This window comes from Balaenoptera borealis (genome assembly GCF_965194805.1).
Source record: "Balaenoptera borealis genome assembly, chromosome: 10".
Lineage (NCBI taxonomy): Eukaryota > Metazoa > Chordata > Mammalia > Artiodactyla > Balaenopteridae > Balaenoptera > Balaenoptera borealis.
This window is the reverse complement of record NC_138874.1, coordinates 6,076,124-6,096,919: the sequence shown is the minus strand read 5'-3', so window position 1 is coordinate 6,096,919 and position 20,796 is coordinate 6,076,124. Positions and strand designations below refer to the sequence as shown.

The 20,796-nt window shown below is 37.9% G+C and overlaps 1 protein-coding gene across 9 annotated transcripts in view; it reads right to left on the bottom strand.

Annotated features, from left to right (window-relative positions):
* LOC309635851 (uncharacterized protein) overlaps positions 1 to 20,796 on the bottom strand; it is a 62,334-nt gene that overhangs the window by 8,752 nt on the left and 32,786 nt on the right. For 7 of the 9 annotated variants that reach the window (XM_082407612.1, XM_082407619.1, XM_082407616.1 and 4 more), the window contains 2 exons: positions 17,864 to 17,990; positions 17,512 to 17,607 (listed from right to left, as the gene is read on the bottom strand). In XM_082407612.1, coding sequence (XP_082263738.1) covers positions 17,512 to 17,607; positions 17,864 to 17,990 — 223 coding nt within the window. The remainder of the gene's footprint in view (positions 1 to 17,511; positions 17,608 to 17,863; positions 17,991 to 20,796) is intronic. The other 2 variants (XM_082407613.1, XM_082407620.1) reach the window with 1 other exon arrangement.

Below are 20,796 nucleotides of genomic sequence, written 5' to 3'. Positions count from 1 at the left end.
ATTTGTTTTTAGTTTTAGTATATTCAGGTTATTCTCTAAGAGTTTCTGCAAAAGTTAACCTATCCAACCATCAAATGCTAACTTTTCCTCATCTTAAATTTTCTGTGACAAATTTAATATGTTAATGTATTTTTTTGCTTTTAAATCCAGATCTCTACATTTCTGGGTTTTATTTATATTTAAAACCATGGAGGACCTGACCTAAAATATTCACTGATACTTACATTTATTTATCCTAAGAATTCGCAGCTAGACTTCATCTTGTTATCTTCCTGTTCAGTATTTGCAATATAACAATGATGACCCTGTTCAAAAACCTGTCCAGAGCCCACTGTCTCCAAGCATCATTAGACAAAATAGACTGTAGTTACCACTGGGGGGGAAAAAAATACTTTTTCCAACTATATTCATATTGGGTACCCACACTATCACTCCACAAGGCCATAATAAATGTATTCTTTCTAGAAATGACAGACTATTAATTTGCCAGAAATTGTTCAAGTTCAACCAAGACTGTCACTAAGCTGGTTTACATTCCCATTTTGGCTTTGCTTAGAACTTAAACATTAAACATCAGGGAAATGACACTGTCTCAGATCTGCTTCCAAATATGTCTTTACAAACATCTCTACAATTTCAAGTTCTATTTATACTGAAATTTAAAATTCATTACATTCTGTACATCTCATTCTATCACAACACTGGACAATACTCCTTTGTAACATAAACATCCTCTATTAACTGCTGAAATTTAAAATACTCAGTTGTCTTTTTTTTTTTCCTTCTCTTCCCAACTATAACCCATGGTCTTACAAGTGTTTACCTCTGATTTCCTTTGAATACCTTGAGTGGATATGGAATTAATGGTCCTTAACAAGCAGTGTGCTTTTCAAAACACAAATCTCAAATTTTATTCAAACCTGTGATTTTTGAACAAGAATCTAAAGGTTTATAACTCAATATGTGCATTGAGAAGTTAATTCCTTGTAGTGTCTTCTGAATGAATCAATATAAAGGCCCTCTCACTCATCAAGAGTAACAATTAAGTAATGATCCAATATCCACTATAAGTTATATAACAAAATAAGATATGCTCTCTTTGGAGAAAGCATAATATACATAAGAAAACAGCCTCATTCAATATCCATACACTATCAAGAATTAGAATCTACAGCAGATAATGTGTATCAAAACAAGCAAGAAACATTTCATAAAAGCTGGGGAACCTTGAGCTTAAATTTTAAAATTTATCAAAATATTTTTACTTCAAAGGATAAAAATAAAAAATAAAAATAAACTAAAGTGAATACATGTTGCAACATGTATACACATATAAGCTAATGGGAAACACCAAGATTTGTTGGAAATATCTCTTAAAAATAACTGCTTATTAAATCTATAATTTTTATTATGAAAATAATGTACAAATATCTCATTAATGGGTATCATCAATATTTAAAACAAATGATTCATTTCAAAGCACTGTTAAAAAGCACATAAATACAGAGACTTTCAAGCTTTCTCTTTTATATCAATAAATTCTAAACTGATTTTTAATGGATATAGTTTCTATTCTGTTTCATGAATGGTAAAGCCAGGATCTGAAGCACAAAGACAAAGGAAATAGAAAACCACAAGTATTTAAATAAAAATCAGTGGATGGTCACCTTAAGGCAAGCACTGAGTATAAAAAAAAAACTAATTAATAAATATAGCATTCTATATAGTGGAATAACATCCCATTTTGGATCACTAACCAAAAAGGGCTTAATTATTTAAAAACAAATATGCTAGTACTGAGTTTATACCAGCTATTAGACCAAATTCTTTGGGAGGGGCACGTCAATGAATAAACCTTAATCCTGACCTCAGGACCTTAGTACATAGTAGAGGAAATGTGGAAAGTGGATGCACAAATACAGCTATACTATATTGCGGAATGTAATAAACACATAAAAGAGAAATTAAGGATTATGAGAGTGGGAACAGGTAGAGTTTTTTTTTTTTGAGGGGATATATGAAGGCTTTTTAGAGGAAAGGGTAGAGATTTTTCTTTTCTTTTTTTTTTGTTCTGGACTTACAAAGGATATAAAAATTTTAAAACAAATTTTTTTTGTGCTATATTTTGAAATGCATAAAATCAAACAAAATGGCAAAATGTATAGCTCCCTCTGAATATTAATAATTTTTATCATGGTAAATGAAGCATTACATGAATCTGCTGTACAAATACTGAACTATGACTAATTTAGTCATTAATATGTAGAGGGGATAATTTCTAAATTCTAAATATGAGTTTGGGTATTTTTCATCTTATAAATATTACTTGTTTTGTGAAAATATAATTTTACACAGAGTGCTCTTTTTTGCTCAAAAAATTATTTATGGAAATATATTATTTTTCTCCTTTGGCTCAGATGTTCAACAAAATCAAGAAATAATATAAAAATAAGAGTAAAAAAACAAAAAAAAAGAAAAATGCTTAAAAATATTAATAATGATAATAACAACAAGAAAAATAACAAACCATCTCCATGAACCAGGCTCTGTTCCATGTACTTTTCACATATTAATTCATGAGAATCACTGAGTACATAGAAATCAAACATAGAGCTGTAGGGAAGGAAAGCATATATATGGGTGATATTCAGGAAGGATTAAATGGGAGTTTAGCACCCTCAGTTTTGTGCCAGCATTATAAAGGGACTTCCCTGGTGGTCCAGTGAGTAAGACTCCACGCTCCCAATGCAAGGGGCCCAGGTTTGATTCCTGGTCAGGGAACTAGATCCTGCATGCATGCCGCCACTAAGAGTCTGCATGCCGCAACTAAGAGCCTGCATGATGCAACTAAGAAGTCCACATGCTGCAATTATGAGCCCGCATGCCACAACTAAAAAAAAAAAGATCCCGCATGTCTCAACTAAGAGCCGGCACAGCCTAAATAAATAAATAAATAAATATTTTTAAAAAACATCATTAAAAGAGAAAAACCTAAATTTCATATATTACACATTGGGAAAAATGTAACTCAGGTTACCAACATGATAAATTAGATGCTTTGGGGGGAAAAGTATAATTTCATTTAGAAACTAGAACAAACTAAAACAATATGGTTAATGTTTTGGGTGGTGTCAGTGGAAAACGAGAAAATAAAAATATTTTTTAAACACTTTTACAAAAGTATAACAATAATAGTGATCTAGGGACTTCCCTGGTGGTCCAGTGGTTAGGAATTCACCTTCCAGTGCATGGGATGCAGGTTCAATCCCTGGTCGGGGAACTAAGATCCCACATACCACAGGGCAACTAAGCCCGCTTGCTGCAACTAGTGAGCCCACGTGCTCTGGAGCCCATGCACCATAACTAGAGAAGCCCAAGCCGCAACAAAGATCCCACACATGACAACAAAGAGCCCGTGCGCCACAACGAAAGACCCCACATGTTGCAATCCTGCGTGCCTCAATCCTGTGTGCTGCAACTAAGACCTGATGCACCCAAATAAATATTAAAAAAAAAACAATAGTGATCTAATATCAGTAAGAAAGGATGATAGAGAGATAAATTAAATGCTGTTATGTCAGTGTTAAGAGTAGAAGGTTTGTGCTTCCCTGGTGGTGCAGTGGTTGGGAATCTGCCTGCTAGTGCAGGGGACACGGGTTCGAGCCCTGGTCTGGAAGGATCCCACATGCCGCGAAGCAACTAGGCCCGTGAGCCACAACTGCTGAGCCTGCGCGTCTAGAGCCTGCGCTCCACAACAAGAGAGAGGCCACGACAGTGAGAGGCCCGCACACCACGATGAAGAGTGGCCCCCGCTTGCCGCAGCTAGAGGAAGCCCTCACACAGAAACGAAGACCCAACACAGCCAAAAAAAAAAAAAAAAAAAAAGAGTAGGTTCACAGAACCTAATAAATGAAGATAAGTAGGGAAGATTGTGATTTGTGAATGATGATTTTAATAGTAGCTCTTGCCACATTAGAGGAATTGGAGTATCCTGTTAGAGATATTCTGCAGACATATAAAACACAGAATGCTGAGTGAACAAAAGATGCTGAAGATACAAAGTTACTAAAACCTGATGTCTTAGATATAGGTTATTTTATTATTTGAAGATCCAATTTGACAACTTGACTGCTAAATTTAGTCCTTTTATATACAATTATGGTGATTATTAAAATATGTCACGTTGTCTCCATTTTACTTGCTACTTTATATTTGTCACAGTTTTACTACTACTTTTATTGTACCTTTCTTCCTTTGTTTTAGACTGATTTTTTTTTTTAATCTTTTCCATTTTTCTCTCTTTACAACTTCGGAGGTTATACATACCTGTTTCTCCACTTTAGGTGGCTGTCCATTAAATTTTGTCATTAATATTTAACTTAAAATCTAAAGTGATTCTATAACCTGAACCTCTTTTTCTGAATAAGAATCAAATGCCATTTGATCACCTCCCAACTCAATTATGCAACTATTTTTTAGTTTATCATAGTGTCTTTTTTAGCCTTACAAATTAGATATCATAATGATTCTATCCACATGTTGTTTAGATTTAGCTATAAGTTTCCTAATTTCTTATGACTTACCACTCCTCTCATCTCAAGCACTCCTCTGGGTTTCATTTTCTCTCTTCCTGTAGTATTTCTATTTTAATTTTACTAACAAAATTATACAATAAAAGACATTGTTCCTATAATTTATTTCAGGACCAATCCAAATTTAATCATACACTCTGACAAAGACTCTCTCCTTGAGTAAATTTTAGTTAAGCTCCTCTGAGACTTATTCTTGACTAGGTCTTGACCTTGGCCTTTCATGTCTGTCTCTGCTGAGCAGTCTTAGCAAGAATCCTTGTCAGTCTAGTGACAATCTCCTCACCCACCTTTGGTATCTCCTCACCCATAAGTTCCTCATGCCCCAACCATGATTTATAAACCCTTGGCCTGCATTTAGCAAGAATTCTGTTGCGCCAGTTTAGCAAGAATCTCCCTACCCTTGAGGTCTCCTCTTAGTAATTTTCTATTCACTTAACTCTTCACTCTGCTTGTTGGCTACAAATCCCCAGCTGCCTTTGCTGTATTTGGAGTTGAGCTCAGTTTTACTGAAACTTTATTCCTCTATTGCAATAGTTACTGAATAAAATCTATATTGCCTTTAACTAGTATCTGGCTTTATTTCTCTTTGACAACTCTCATCCTTTAAAAAATAGCTTCCTGAGTTCATTATTCTAGATTGACAAATATTTTTTGCTTCAATTTAGATGTCTCTGTCAATGTCTCTTTCCTTAGGAGGTAACCTGATTTTTCTCTCTGGCTGCTATTAAGATCCAGTGTTCTCCAGTTATACCAATAGTACTTAAATATATATTACTTTTTATTTATCCTGCTTGGTGTGCATTTTGTGTCCACATATGTGGTCTTACTGAATGATTTCTGGAAAATTCTAAGCTATTATTCCTACAAATATTGCTTCTCCATTCTTCTTTCTGCTTCTTGTGATCCAATGATTCATGTTATATCTGTCTTCTCATCCCTGTCCTATCCTGTCCTATACATCTTTGAATGTATTGACCTATTTTCCTTCTCCTGTCACCCTATACCTGGACTGTGTCATTTATTTAGTGGTATTTTCTAGTAAAGTCTCTTCAGCTGCATCTAATCTGGTACTTAATCCATTTTTTAGAATTTCAACAACTTATTTTTAGTTCTAAAAATTCTAATGGGTTATTCTACAATCTGCCTAGCCATTTAGACATTCTTTCTTCCTTACTGATTTTATTTCATCTTTTATTTCTTTGAATGGATGCTTTACACTTAACTATCTAAAAAAGCCATTATCTTAATTAACAGGTGTTGGAAAATATATTTTGTTATTTCTGCTTAATCTCACGAACAATATATTTCTTTAAGCTTTTTTTTTAAGCTCATATTTAGTAAGTGAGAATCCTAATGTCCTGTATTGAGGGTGCTTGTTCTTAAGAGAGAACTCATTTTCTTCTGCTTAAAGCAAGCTACCAATCTGAGATGAATTTAGCCAACAATCTGGATCCCCTAGTATGGGAGTATAGGGGGACAGGAGTAGAAGATAAATACTCTATCCCCAGAGAAGGAGCAGAGAACCCATCTTGGGCCCAAAATCCATAACTGATACAAAAGTAGAAGTCTCTTACCACTGAAGAAAAGGGAGATATGCTGAGGAAACCCCACTGCTGAGGCCCAGGCTCACACCTAAAACTGAAGCTGGATCAGAACAACAAAGAACACCCTTGCCCCCACCAGAAGCGTAGCATGAAGTAACAAGCAGTAGCAGCCCACTGCTGGAGGAAGAGCAAGAGCAGAAAGATAAACCTCTGTAATACAGCTTTGGGAGGACAGCTAAAAGCTGAAAATGGAGCACAAATACTGAGAAAATTCTCCTGACGTGAAAGATCCAAGAACCACGGAATAATATCAAACACAGCCACATATAAGTAACTGGAGTCGCAGAAAAAAAGGTAGAGAAGATGAAAGACATCAACCATGTATATGAGAAGCTGAGAAAACAACAAAAAAGAAAAATACAGACAAAACAAAACAAAGCTAAACCTAGAAACATCAGAGCCAAACAGCTGAAAACCAAAGATAAAAAAAATCTTGGAGGCAGCTAGAAAAAACAGAACATTAAATACAGAAGAACAAAGGAGGAAGTAAGAGTGTAAGCCAGAAGACAGTGGATCAGCTCTGTAAAGTAAGGACAGAAAAAAAAAATGTCAATCCAGAAATCTGCACTCAGAGAAATTCTATACTTCACAAATGAAGATTAAATAAAGGCCTTTTTAGACAAATAAAAGCTGAGAAAATTAACTGCCAACAGGGCTTCCCTGGTGGCGTAGTGGTTAAGAATCTGCCTGCCAATGCAGGGGACACAGGTTCGAACACGGGTCCCACATGCCACGGAGCAACTAAGCCCGTGCACCACAACTACTGAGCCTGCACTCCAGAGCCCATGAGCCACAACTACTGAGCCCGCGTGTCACAACTGCTGAAGCCCGCGTCCCTAGAGCCCATGCTCCGCAACAAGAGAAGCCACCGCAGTGAGAAGCCTGTGCACCGCAGTGAAGAGTAGCCCCCACTTGCCGCAACTAGAGAAAGCCTGTGCGCAGCAACGAAGACCCAACACAGCCAAAAATAAAATAAATAAAATAAAGAAATTTATTAAAAAAAACTAAATGCCAACAGACCTGTGTTACAAGTAGTACTAAAGGAAGTACTGGAGAGAGTAAGACAAACAAAGAAATAGAGTGCTGAACATGGTTTTAAAAAAGGTAAATAAAAGACTTTTTAATCACTTTCAAAGATGACTATCTCAAGCAAAAATATTAATTATACATTGTGGGGTTTCTAAGTAAAAATGTATGGCTACCACATCACATAAAGTGGGAGAAGGTGACAGGAATATATTGTTATAAGACTGTAAGACCACATGTAACATAGTATACTTAGACTGTGATAAACTGAAGATGTATACTGTGTACCACAGGGCAACCACTTAAAAGATACATTAAGACAGAGGTAGTACTAATAAGCAAATAGTAGAGATAAACAAAAAACTCAATCCAAAAGAGATTTTTTTTTTTGCTGCACCAGGCGGCTCATGGAATCTTAGCTCCCCGACCAGGGATCAAACCTGGACCCTCAGCAGTGAAAGTGCAGAATCCTAACCACTGGACTGCCAAGGAATTCCCCAAAAGAGATTTTAAAAAGGAAAAAAGGGGGAGAAAAGAACAGGTGAGACAAATAGGAAACAATCACGAAATAAATTTGAATCCAAACATACAAAAATTATGTTAAATTTAAGTGGTCAAAATATTCCAATTAAAAAGTAGAGGTTTTCGCATTAGATAAAAAAAGACCCAAACATATGCTATCTGTAAGAAATCCACTTTAAATATAAAAGAATGGGAAAAGGTATACCATGGAAACATTAACTAAAAGAAAGCTGGAGTAGCTATAATAATATCAAAGTAAACAAAGTAAAACAGAGCGTTCTCTCAGGGATAGAGAGACATTACATAATCATAAAGGGATCAATCCATCAAGAGGACATAAAGATCCTAATATGTATGCATCTATTAATTCTTCAAAATTCATAAACCAAAAACCAATAGAACTGAAAAGGAGAAATAAACAAATGCAAAATTATAGCTAGAGACTTCAATACTGCTCTCTCAATGTGTCACTGACAGAGCTTTTAAGTGTTATACTCCAACCCCATTTTCCCACTGCCATGTGATTTTTAACATACTATTTTGCATAAAACAATGATTTTTTAGGAATGCACATGTCCTGTTTTAACAGAATTCACTGTATTACTATATTCCTTTCCATGTTTTTAGCCTCCCCTTATCAAGAGATACAGTCTTTCTGTGTTGCTCAGATTTGTAACTGTTAAGGTCTGCACATCCTAACTAACTGTTATCAAGTAAGTTTTTGCTTTAAATTCTGTGTTCTAGGATCACCCACTAAGATAACATGTATGTTTATTTCCCCACATACAGGTGTCTGTGAGGGGTTTTTTTCCCACAGATGGAAAGTCTCTCTTTTCTTACTTGTCAGAGAAACAATAGTGCTACTGAAAAACATGGCTTATGTGTCTGTTTCCACACTTAGCCCTACTATGTCTGATTTGCAGAACCAAATTGTATCCAAAAAGGCTCCAGCTATCCTGTGCCCAACACTGTGGTTAATCTAAACATTTAGGTTTCACACCTGAGAGCGTTTCCTTTGTCCCTGCTAAGTATTTTGCCAATTCCTTTTAGCGTCAGAAATGCTTTTGTTTTTTATCCATCTGCTGATACATACACTCCTGCTTGATTTTTTCAGTGATTTTGCAGCTTCTAAATTTGTACTGATTTGGGACTTTAGATGTTCTCTAGTGTTATTAAATGGAGTTTATATTGCTCATTTACTTTAATGTTTCTGGATGATTCGCAGGCAGGGATAGAGACAATGCTGACTTCACACATCCTTCTTTGAAGACGTTCACTCTGTCCTTTAAACACTGTTTTCTCTTGGCTACAGGATACCACATTCCCACATTCTCTGTTTCCCCCTAATCTCCAAACTGCTGCTTCTCTTTTTTCTGCTGAGTCTTCTCATTCTCATGGCTTCTGAAAGGTAGTGTCCCAGGGTACAGCCTTCAGACCTCTCAAATCTGTGCATTCCTTCTCCTAAGGAGAGATGTTATGTAATCCCTTAGCTTTAAATACTGCATTTTAAAACTTTAAATATTGCCATGGCTGATAATTTCCAAATAAATATCTCCAACCTGGACTCTCCCCTAATCAACCTCTGCTTATATACCCATATGTTTATTCACAAGTAAACTTGGATATTTTATAATCACCTGAAATTTGGTTATGTGCAATTTAAACTCCTAATAACTCCTCCCAAGTTGTTTCTCTCCAATTTTCCCAATCTTGGCAATTGGTGCCCATTCATCCAATTTTTCTGGATGAAATCCCTGGAGTCTTTCTTGACTCGTCTCTTTCTCTCACATTCCTTGCCCAATTCAACAGCAAATCTTATAGGTCCCACCTTCGAAATAAATCCAGAAGTCAATCACTTTTTTTCTTCCTCACTACTTCCAACCAAGGGTAAGCTACCATCACATTTACAGAGATTAAAATACTATTCTGACTGATGTTCCTGCTTTCAGCCCTCTGCCCTGAATAGTATTTTCTTTGCTCAGCAGCCAGAGAAATCAATTTTAAAAAACCCATAAGCATATGTTGCTTACTGGGTTAAATTATACCAATGGCTTCTCATCTCACTCAGAATAAAATCAAAGTCCTTATCGTGGTGCAAATGGCGCCACATAATTTCAGCTCCCATTACCTCTACAATGCCAACTCTTTCTACTCTTCGCTCACTCATTTCCCCCAATCCACAGTCATATTTATGTGTCCTCAAAAACACCAAGTACATCCCTGCCTTGGTGGACTGACATTTGATGTCACCTCTGCCTCCAAGACTCCCCATGATTCTCATCCTCATTTTATTCAAGTTGATAATATTAGAAAGGCCTTCTTGACCTCCTTTCTAAAATAAAACACTCCATCATTCTTAACCTTCCCTAATTTCCTAGCTATTTACTGGCATATTTCAAGTGTATATATGTGTAATTGTTTGTTTCTTATCCTTCTCTCCCTATCAGAATGCAAGCTCCATGAGGTCAGGGGCAAAATTTAGTGCACTGATATATTTCCAACACCTAAAACCAGAGTAATGAACGTAGGTACTCAATATCTGTTGAATGAAAAAACGGGGGCGGAGCAGGGGAGTCAAGATGGCATACTAGGACGATGTAGAATTCGTGTCTCCTCACAACTAGGGCACCTACCAGGCACCAGTGGGGGACAGCAGACACCTAAGGGGACGGGAGTAACCCCCAGCGACTGGGTAGGGCATGGGGCTTGGGGGGAGTACAGGGGGAGGAGAAGTGGAGGCAGCAGGGGACTGGAGCTCCTGAGGGGCGGCTGGGGGAGGGGAAGGGATCCCACGCCAGAAGGGGGAATTTGGGGAACCACTGGGAGGGCAGAGGATCAAAAGAGAGCGTGGCCAGGTTTCCCCTGCCCACTTGGACCCCCAAGAACCTGCTGAGATCCCGGGCCTCACCCTCTGCCCACCCAGGCCTCCTCCAGCTGCCCAGGTACTGAGGGAGTGGGGGGCGGGGGAAGGGGGAGCAAAAGTAAAGTCTGCACCTCTGGGACCTGCACCCCCAAAGGGTGGCTGGGGGAGGGAAGGAGTTCCTACACCCAGCGGGACCCACCCACACTTAGGGGTCCAGTGGCTAAGGGGGAGAGCCTGAGGGAGATGGTGGGGGAGGGGCACGAAGGAACAGAGGGGAATGGGGCCAGCGCTTTCCCTGTCCACTTAGGCACGGGGGAGCCTGTTGGGCTCCAGGGCCTAATCCTCTGCTCTCGGAGCCTCCTTCCTGCCATGCAGAGCCCAAGCCCCGCTCCTGCACCCCCACCCGGGGCCCCACCTCTGCACTTGGAGACCCCCTCCAACAGGCTGGGCCTAAACCCCACCCACACACCCTCACTCATGGCCCTGCCTCCAAACTCCGGAACTCTACACTCCGGAGGCCCTCCTTTCCACGTGCTGCCTCTCCCCTTCTGCACAGGTCCTAAGCAGAGGCCCCGCCCCAAACTCAAATGTCACCCCACCTATGCCCTGCCCCACACTTGAACGTCGCCCCGCCTAGACCCCACCCCATGCTCAAACGTCACTCCCCCACCCGCCTCCGTCCTGCCCCACCCAAAATCCCACCCCTGCCTAAGTTACAACCCCTGCCTAAACTCTGCCCCCAGAGCCAAGGCTTTTTTTTTTCTTTTCTTTTTTCCTCTTTTAGATTGGAGTTCTGTTTTACCTTGTTGATTCATTGTTGTTGATTCTTTTATATTTTTATTTTTCCTAATAAACCTTTTATTTCTCTAATTTTATTTTTTTATACTTTGTTAGTGATCTCTCCTTTTGGCTTGCTCCCCGCCTGCCCTTTTTTTTTCTTTTTTCTCTTGTGGTTTTATTTTACCTTGTTGCAGATGTTTCAATTACAGTTTTATTTTTCCTAATATATGTTTTACCTTTCCAATTTTATTTTGGTTTTTATTCTTTGATATTATACTGCTCCTTTTTTTCTTTCTCCCTTTTTTCTTTTAGCCGCACCACAAAGCTTGTGGGATCTTGGTTCCCAGTCCAGAGGTCGGGCCTGAGCTCCTGTGGTGGGAGCTCCGAGTCCAAACTACTTGACTAACAGCGAACCTCAGACCCCAGGGAATATCAATCAGAGTGAGGCCTCCCGGAGGTCCTCATCTCAGCACCAAGACCCAGCTCTATCCAACTGCCTGCAAATTCCATTGCTGGGCGTCTCAGGCCAAACAACCAGTAAGACAGGAATACAGCACCACCCATCAAAAAAAAAAAAGAAAAATGAAACAACAAAAAAATGTGTTACAGACGAAGGAGCAAGGTAAAAACCTACAAGACCAAATAAATGAAGATGAAATAGGCAACCTACCTAAAAAAGAATTCAGAGTAATGATAATAAAGATGATCCAGAATCCCAGAAACAGAATGGAGAAAATACAAGAAACATTTCACAAGGATCTAGAAGAACTAAAGAGCAAACAAACAGTAATGAACAACAAAATTACTGAAGTTAAAAATACTCTAGAAGGAATCAATAACAGAACACCTGAGGCAAAATAATGGATAAGTGAGCTGGAAGATAAAATGGTGGAAATAACTGCCAGGGAGCAGAATAAAGAAAAAAGAATGAAAAGAATTGAGGACAGTCTCAGAGACCTCTGGGACAACACTAAAAGCACCAACATTCGAATTTTACGGGTCCCAGAAGAAGAAGAGAAAAAGAAAGGGTCTGAGAAAATATTTGAAGAGATTATAGTCGAAAACTTCCTTAACATGGGAAAGGAAATAGTCCATCAAGTCCAGGAAGCACAGAGAGTACCATACAGGATAAACCCAAAGAGAAACATGCCGAGACACACATTAATCAAACTATCAAAAATTAAATACAAAGAAAAAATATTAAAGCAGCAAGTGAAAAGCAACAAATAACATACAAGGGAATCTCCATAAGGTTAACAGCTGATTTTTCAGCAGAAACTCTACAAGACAGAAGGGAGTGGCAGAACATATATAAAGTGATGAAAGGGAAAAACCAACAACCAAGATTACTCTACCCAGCAAGGATCTCATTCAGATTTGATGGAGAAATTAAAACCTTTACAGATGAGCATAAGTTAAGAGAATTCAGCACCACCAAACCACCTTTACAACAAATGCTAAAGAAACTTCTCCAGGCAGGAAACACAAGAGAACGAAAAGATCTACAGTAACAAACCCAAAACAATTATGAAAATGGTAATAGGAACATGCATATCAATAATTACCTTAAATATAAATGGAGTAAATGCTCCAACCAAAAGACACAGACTGGCTGAATGGCTACAAAAACAAGACCAGTATATATGCTGTCTACAAGAGACCCATTTCAGACCTACGGACACATACAGACTGAAAGTGAGGGGATGGAAAAAGACATTCCATGCAAATGGAAATCAAAAGAAAGCTGGAGTAGCAATTCTCGTATCAGACAAAATAGACTTTAAAATAAAGACTATTACAAGAGACAAGGACACTACATAATGATCAAGGGATCAATCCAAGAAGAAGATATAACAATTATAAATATTTATGCACCCAACATAGGAGCACCTCAGTACATCAGGCAAATGTGAACAGCCATAAAAGGGGAAATGGACAGTAACACAATAATACTAGGGGACTTTAACACCCCACTTTCCCCAATGGACAGATCATCTAAAATGAAAATAAATAAGGAAACACAAGCCTTAAATGACACATTAAAAGATGGACTTAATTGATACTTATAGGACATTCCATCCAAAAACAACAGAATACACTTTCTTCTCAAGTGCTCAGGGAATATTCTCCAGGATAGACCATATCTTGGGTCACAAATCAAGTCTTTAAGAAAATTGAAATCGTATCAAGTATCTTTTCCGACTACAATGCTATGAGACTAAATATCAATTACAGGAAAAAAACTGTAAAAAATACAAACAGATGGGGTTCCCTGGTGGTGCAGTGCTTAAGAATCTGCCTGCCAATGCAGGGGACACGGTTTCGAGCCCTGGTCCGGGAAAATCCCACATGCCATGGAACACCTAAGCCTGTGCACCACAACTACTGAGCTGGCGCTCTACAGCCTGCAAGCCACAACTACTGAAGCCCACGCACCTAGAGCCTGTGCTCTGCAGCAAGAGAAGCCACCGCAATGAAAAGCCCGTGAACTGCAATGAAGAGTAGCCCCCTCTCACCGCAACAAGAGAAAGCCCGCGCAGCAATGAAGACCCAATGCAGCCAAAAATAAATAAATAGATTAATTAATTAATTAAAAAATACAAACACATGGAGGCTAAACAATATGCTACTAAATAACCAAGAGATCACTGAAGAAATCAAAGAGGAAATAAAAAAATACCTAAAAACAAATGACAATGAAAACACGACGACCCAAAACCTATGGGATACAGCAAAAGCAGTTCTATGAGGTAAGTTTATAGCAATACAATCCTACCCCAAGAAGAAAGAAAAATCTCAAATAAACAACCTAACCTTACACCTAAAGCAATTAGAGAAAGAAGAAACAAAAACCAAAGTTAGCGGAAGGAAAGTAATCATACAGATCAGACCACAAATAAATGAAAAAGAAATGAAGGAAATGATAGCAAAGATCAATAAAACTAAAAGTGGTTCTTTGAGAAGATAAACAAAATTGATAAACCATTAGCCAGACTCATCAAGAAAAAAAGGGAGGAGACTCAAATCAACAGAATTTGAAATGAAAAAGGAGAAGTAACAATTGACACTGCAGAAATACAAAGGATCATGAGAGATTAGTACAAGCAACTATATGCTAATAAAATGGACAACCTGGAAGAAATGGACAAATTCTTAGAAAAGCACAACCTTCTGAGACTGAACCAGGAAGAAAAAGAAAATATAAACCAATCACAAGCACTGAAATTGAAACTTCTTAAAAATATCTTCCAACAAACAAAAGCCCAGGACCAGATGGCTTCACAGGCAAATTCTATCAAACATTTAGAGAAGAGCTAATACCTATCCTTCTCAAACTCTTCCAAAATATAGCAGAGGGAGGAATACTCCCAAACTCATTCTACGAGGCCACCATCACCCTGATACCAAAACCAGACAAAGATGTCACAAAACAAGAAAACTATAGGCCAATATCTCTGATGAACAAAGATGCAAAAATCCTCAACAAAATACTAGCAAACAGAATCCAACAGCACATTCAAAGGATCATACACCATGATCAAGTGGGGTTTATCCCAGGAATGCAAGGATTTTTCAATATACGCAAATCAATCAATGTGATACACCATATTAACAAATTGAAGGATAAAAACCATATGATCATCTCAATAGACGCAGAAAAAGCTTTTGACAAAATTCAACACCCATTTATGATAAAAACCCTTCAGAAAGTAGGCACAGAGGGAACCTACCTCAACATAATAAAGGCCATATATGACAAACCCACAGCCAACATCGTTCTCAATGGTGAAAAACTGAAATAATTTCCACTAAGATCAGGAACAAGACAAGGTTGCCGACTCTCACCACTATTATTCAACATAGTTTTAGAAGTTATAGCCACAGCAATCAAAGAAGAAAAAGAAATAAAAGGAATCCAAATCGGAAAAGAAGAAGTAAAGCTGTCACTGTTTGCAGATGACATGATACTATATACATAAAGAACCCTAAAGATGCTACCAGAAAATTACTAGAGCTAATCAATGAATTTGGTAAAGTAGCAGGATACAAAATTAATGCAAAGAAATCTCTTGCATTCCTATACAGTAATGATGAAAAATCTGAAAGAGAAATTAAGGAAATACTCCCATTTACCATTGCAATAAAAAGAATAAAATACCTAGGAATAAACCTACCTAAGGAGACAAAAGACCTGTATGCAGGAAACTGTAAGATACTGATGAAAGAAATTAAAGATGATACAAACAGATGGAGAGATATACTTTGTTCTTGGATTGGAAGAATCAACATTGTGAAAATGACTATACGACCCAAAGCAATCTACAGATTCAATGCAATCCCTATCAGACTACCAGTGGCATTTTTCACAGAACTAGAACAAAAAATTTCACAATGTGTATGGAAACACAAAAGACCCCGAGTAGCCAAAACAATCTTGAGAAGAAAAATGGAGCTGGAGGAATCAGGCTCCTGGACTTCAGACTACACTACAAAGCTACAGTAATCAAGTCAGTATGGTACTGGCACAAAAACAGAAATATAGATCAATGGAACAGGATAGAAAGCCCAGAGATAAACCCATGCACATATGGTCACCTTATCTTTGATAAAAGGCCAGAATATACAACGGAGAAAAGACAGCCTCTTCAGTAAGTGGTGCTGGGAAAAATGGACAGCTACAGGTAAAAGAATGAAATTAGAACACTTCCTAACACTACACACAAAAATACACTCAAAATTGATTAAAGACCTAAATGTAAGGCCAGATACTATATAACTCTTAGAGGAAAACATAGGCAGCACACTCTATGACATAAATCACAGCAAGATCCTTTTTGACCCACCTCCTAGAGAAATGGAAATAAAAACAAAAATAAACAAATGGGACCTAATGAAACTTAAAAGCTTTTGCACAGAAAAGGAAACCATAAACAAGATGAAAAGACAACCCTCAGAATGGGAGAAAATATTTGCAAACGAAGCAACTGACAAAGGATTAATCTCCAAAATATACAAGCAGCTCATGCAGCTCAATATCAAAAAAAAACAACTCAATCCAAAAATGGGCAGAAGACCTAAATAGACATTTCTCCAAAGAAGATATACAGATTGCCAAGAAACACATGAAAAGATGCTCAACATCACTAATCATTAGAGAAATGCAAATCAAAACTACAGTGAGGTATCACCTCACACCGGTCAGAATGGCCATCATCAAAAAATCTACAAACTATAAATGCTGGAGAGGGTGTGGAGAAAAGGGAACACTCTTGCGTTGTTGGTGGGAATGTAAATTGGTACAGCCACTATGGAGAACAGTATGGAGGCTCCTTAAAAAATTAAAAACAGAACTACCATATGACCCAGCAATCCCACTACTGGGCATATACCATGAGAAAACCATAATTCAAAAAGAGTCTTGTACCACAATATTCACTGCAGCACTATTTACAATAGCCAGGACATGGAAGCAACCTAAATGCCCATCAACAGACGAATGTAAAAGAAGATGTGGTACATATATACAATGGAGTATTACTCAGCCATAAAAAAGAAACAAAACTGAGTTATTTGTAGTGAGGTGGATGGACCTACAGTCTGTCATACAGAGTGAAGTAAGTCAGAAAGAGAAAAATAAATACCATGTACTAACACGTATATATGGAATCTAAAAGAAAAAAAAAAGGTTCTGATGAACCTAGGGGCAGGACAGGAATAAAGACACAGCCATAGAGAATGGACTTGAGGACCCAGGGAGGGTGAAAGGTAACCTGGGACGAAGTAAGAGAGTAGCACTGACATATATACACTACCAAATGTAAAATAGATAGCTAGTGGGAAGCAGTTGCATGGCACAGGGAGATCAGCTCAGTGCTTTGCAACCACCTAGAGGGGTGGGATAAGGAAGGTGGGAGAGAGATGCAAGAGGGAGGGAATATGGGGATATATGTATGCATATAGCTGATTCACTTTGTCACATAGCAGAAACTAACACAACACTGTAAAGCAATTATACTCCAATAAAGATGTTAAAAGAAAAAATGAACACATGAGCAACACTTAAGATTAAAAAGAATTCGTACCTATCACCAGGTGTCCTTCTGTTTAATACACCCTAACTCACCTGGGTAGCTCTGGCTTGGGGACTCTTCCTCTAATACCCATGGTTGCTCTCCTTGTTCCAACCTGAAGATCAATTCTGGTTTAGGGATGCAATACCCTGTGAATGGGAAATGACATGGGGATTGCGCTAGGCTCATGGGCTTTAGGGCTCCTGAAGAAAACAGAAAATGAAGCTTCAGGGACCAATTTCAATCTATTATTGGGGAAAAAAAATTCTTTATGGTGTTTCAACAGTCCTTCTTGTCACCCTGGATCTCAAGCCTAAATATCTTCAAACTCAAAAAATTTCCACAGATGTCAGCAACCAAGAAAGGACATGCATACTAGGAATCTACATGGAAAACAATCCTTACCCACTGAGACTAGGTGACTATAGTTCTCCAGCATCACGTCCCTGTACAGTGTCCTTTGATCAGGGTCCAGCTGCTGCCACTCCTCCTGGGTGAAGCCCAAAGTCACATCCTCAAATGATAAGGATTCCTGAAATAGGACATTTGTGTTCAAATTTAAGTAATCAGAATTGGAAGACATGGAGAAGCTACATGAGAATGGTTATACTGTTCACTATTCAGAGTCAATCAAAATATGTTTTGGGATGTCTACTTCTGCACTGTACTTGGTTGGATAGGGAGAAATCATAACAGATATTCCCTACTACTGGTATAAGTTATTGATGCCTGCATGCCATAAAAACTATCCTACTTTGGGGGAATCTGAAGACAAAGCAATGTTACTGTTATCAAGAAGCATATAATCTGAAAAACAGACAAACATACAAGCATATAACTACAATAAGATGTTACTATTGTGAAAAGATGAGCAAAGTTGATTGCAGTTACAAAGGGGACAGAAGTTCTATTCCTGCTATTAGGGTGGGTTTCACTGAGGAGGTAAAATTCTGAGTGGTTAAACAACATTAGAGTAACATACATGAACCTGGGGCAACAGCATAACCATGGATACCTCTAAAAAACGTAGTTAAAGGAAAAACAATTAGCACATAAGAGAGTACCATTTGGGACTATGATAAGATAAAGAGCTACGGAGTTATTCAGGGAGTGAGTTATTGAATAATTTTGGATATAACTCCTGTAGAATAGGGGTGTCCAAAATATCTGCTTACTCTTCCTTCTGGGAAACCTTTCTATTTATTTATAAACTGTAAACTTATATTGTCAATCTATATATAAAATTTCATTCTTATTTTTTTAGATTAAAAAAATGTAGGTAGGCACCTGAGTATTTTCTTCCCATAACTGAACAGTCTCATACAATCTTCACCAAGAGTAGATTCTATCTCAAGAAACCACTTTCTTTGCTCATCTAGAAGAAGCAACTCCTCAACCATTGAAGTTTTATCAAGAGATTGGAGTAATTCAGTAATATCTTCAGGCTCCACTTCTAGTTCTAGTTCTCTTGCTATTTCTACCATACCTGCAACTACTTCCTCCACTGAAGTCTCAAACTCTTCAAAGTCATCCATGAGGGCTGAAATCAACTTCTTCCAAATGCCTGTTAATATTGATATGTAGACCTCTTCCGATGAATCACAAACATTCCTAATGGCTTCTAGAATGGTGAATCCTTTCCAGAAGGTTTTTAATTTACTTTGCCAGATCCATCCAAGAAATCACTGTCTATGACAGCTATAGCGTTGTGAAATGTATTTTTTAAATAACAAGACTTGAACATCAAAATCACTCCTTGACCCATGGGCTGCAGATGCTGTGTTAGCAGGCATGAAAACAATATTAATCTCATCGTACATCTCCATCAGAGCTCTTGGGTGACCAGGTACACTGTCAACGAACATTAGTATTTTGAAAGGAATCTTTTTTTCTGAGCAGTAAGTCTCAATAGTAGGCTTAGAATATTCATCAAACCATGTTATAAACTGATGTGCTGTCATCCAGGCTCTGTTGTTCCATTTATAGAGCACAGGCAGAGTAGATTTAGCATAATTCTTAAGGGTCCTAGGACTTTCCAAATGGTAAATGAGCACTGGCTTCAACTTAAAGTCAACAGCTGCATTAGCCCCTAACAAGAGAATCAGCCTGTCCTTTGAAGCCAGGCACTGACTTCTCCTCTCTAGCCATGCAAGTCCTAGATGGCATCTTCTTCCAATTTAAGGCTGTTTTGTCTACATTGAAAATGTGTTGTTTAGTGTAGCCACCTTCACTAATTATCTTAGCTAGATCTTCTGGACAACTTGCTATAGTTTCTACATCAGCACTTGCTGCTTCACCTTGCACTTTGATGTTATGGAGACGTCTTCTTTCCTTAAACCTCATGAACTAGCCTCTGCTAGCTTCAGATGTTTCTTCTGCAGCTTTTCTCACCTCTCTCAGCCTTACATGGAATTGAAGAAAAGAGAATTAGTTCCTTGCTCTGGATTAGGCTTTGGTTAAGGGAATGTTGTAGCTGCTTTCATCTTCTATCCAGACCACTAAAACTTTCTCCATATCAGCAATAAGGCTGTTTCACCTTCTTATCATTTGTGTGTTTAGTGGAGTAGCACTTTTAATTTCCTTCAAGAACTTTTCCTTTGCATTCACAACTTGACTAACAGTTTGGTGCAAGAGGCCTAGCTTTTGGTCTATCTAGGCTTTCGGCATGCTTTCCTCACTAAGTTTAATCTAGCTTTTGATTTAAAGTGAGAGATGTGCGATTCTTCCTTTCACTTGAACACTTAAAGGCCATTGTAGAGTTATTAGTTTGCCTAATTTCAATACTTCTGTGTCTCAGGGAATACAGAGGCCCAAGGAGAGGGAAAGAGACTGGGGAACAGCTGGTTGGTGGAGCCGTCAGAACACATACAACATTTAAGTTCACTGTCTTATATGGGTGTGGTTTGTGGTGCCCCAAAACAATTACAATAGTAACATCAAAGATCACTGATCACAGATCACTATAACAAGTATAATAATAATGAAAAAGTTTGAAATATTGTGAAAATTACCAAAATATGACAACAGACATGAAGTGAGCAAATGCTTTTGGAACAATGTGCCAAAAGACTCGATGCAGAGTTACCACAAACCTTCAATTTGTAAAAAAAAAAAAAAAAATACAGTATCTGTGAAGTGCAGTAAAGCAAAGCACAATAAAACAAGGTATGCCTGTATTATACATGACAATGAAAAATGGAAATGACAAGCGTCTTTCAGTAAAGAAATGGAAAACTAAAATGTGGTATGGTCTCATAATAAAATATAACATTAAAAAGAATAAAGTATTAACCAATTTGGACCAATCTTAAGTACAATATTAAAATTTTTAAAAAGGA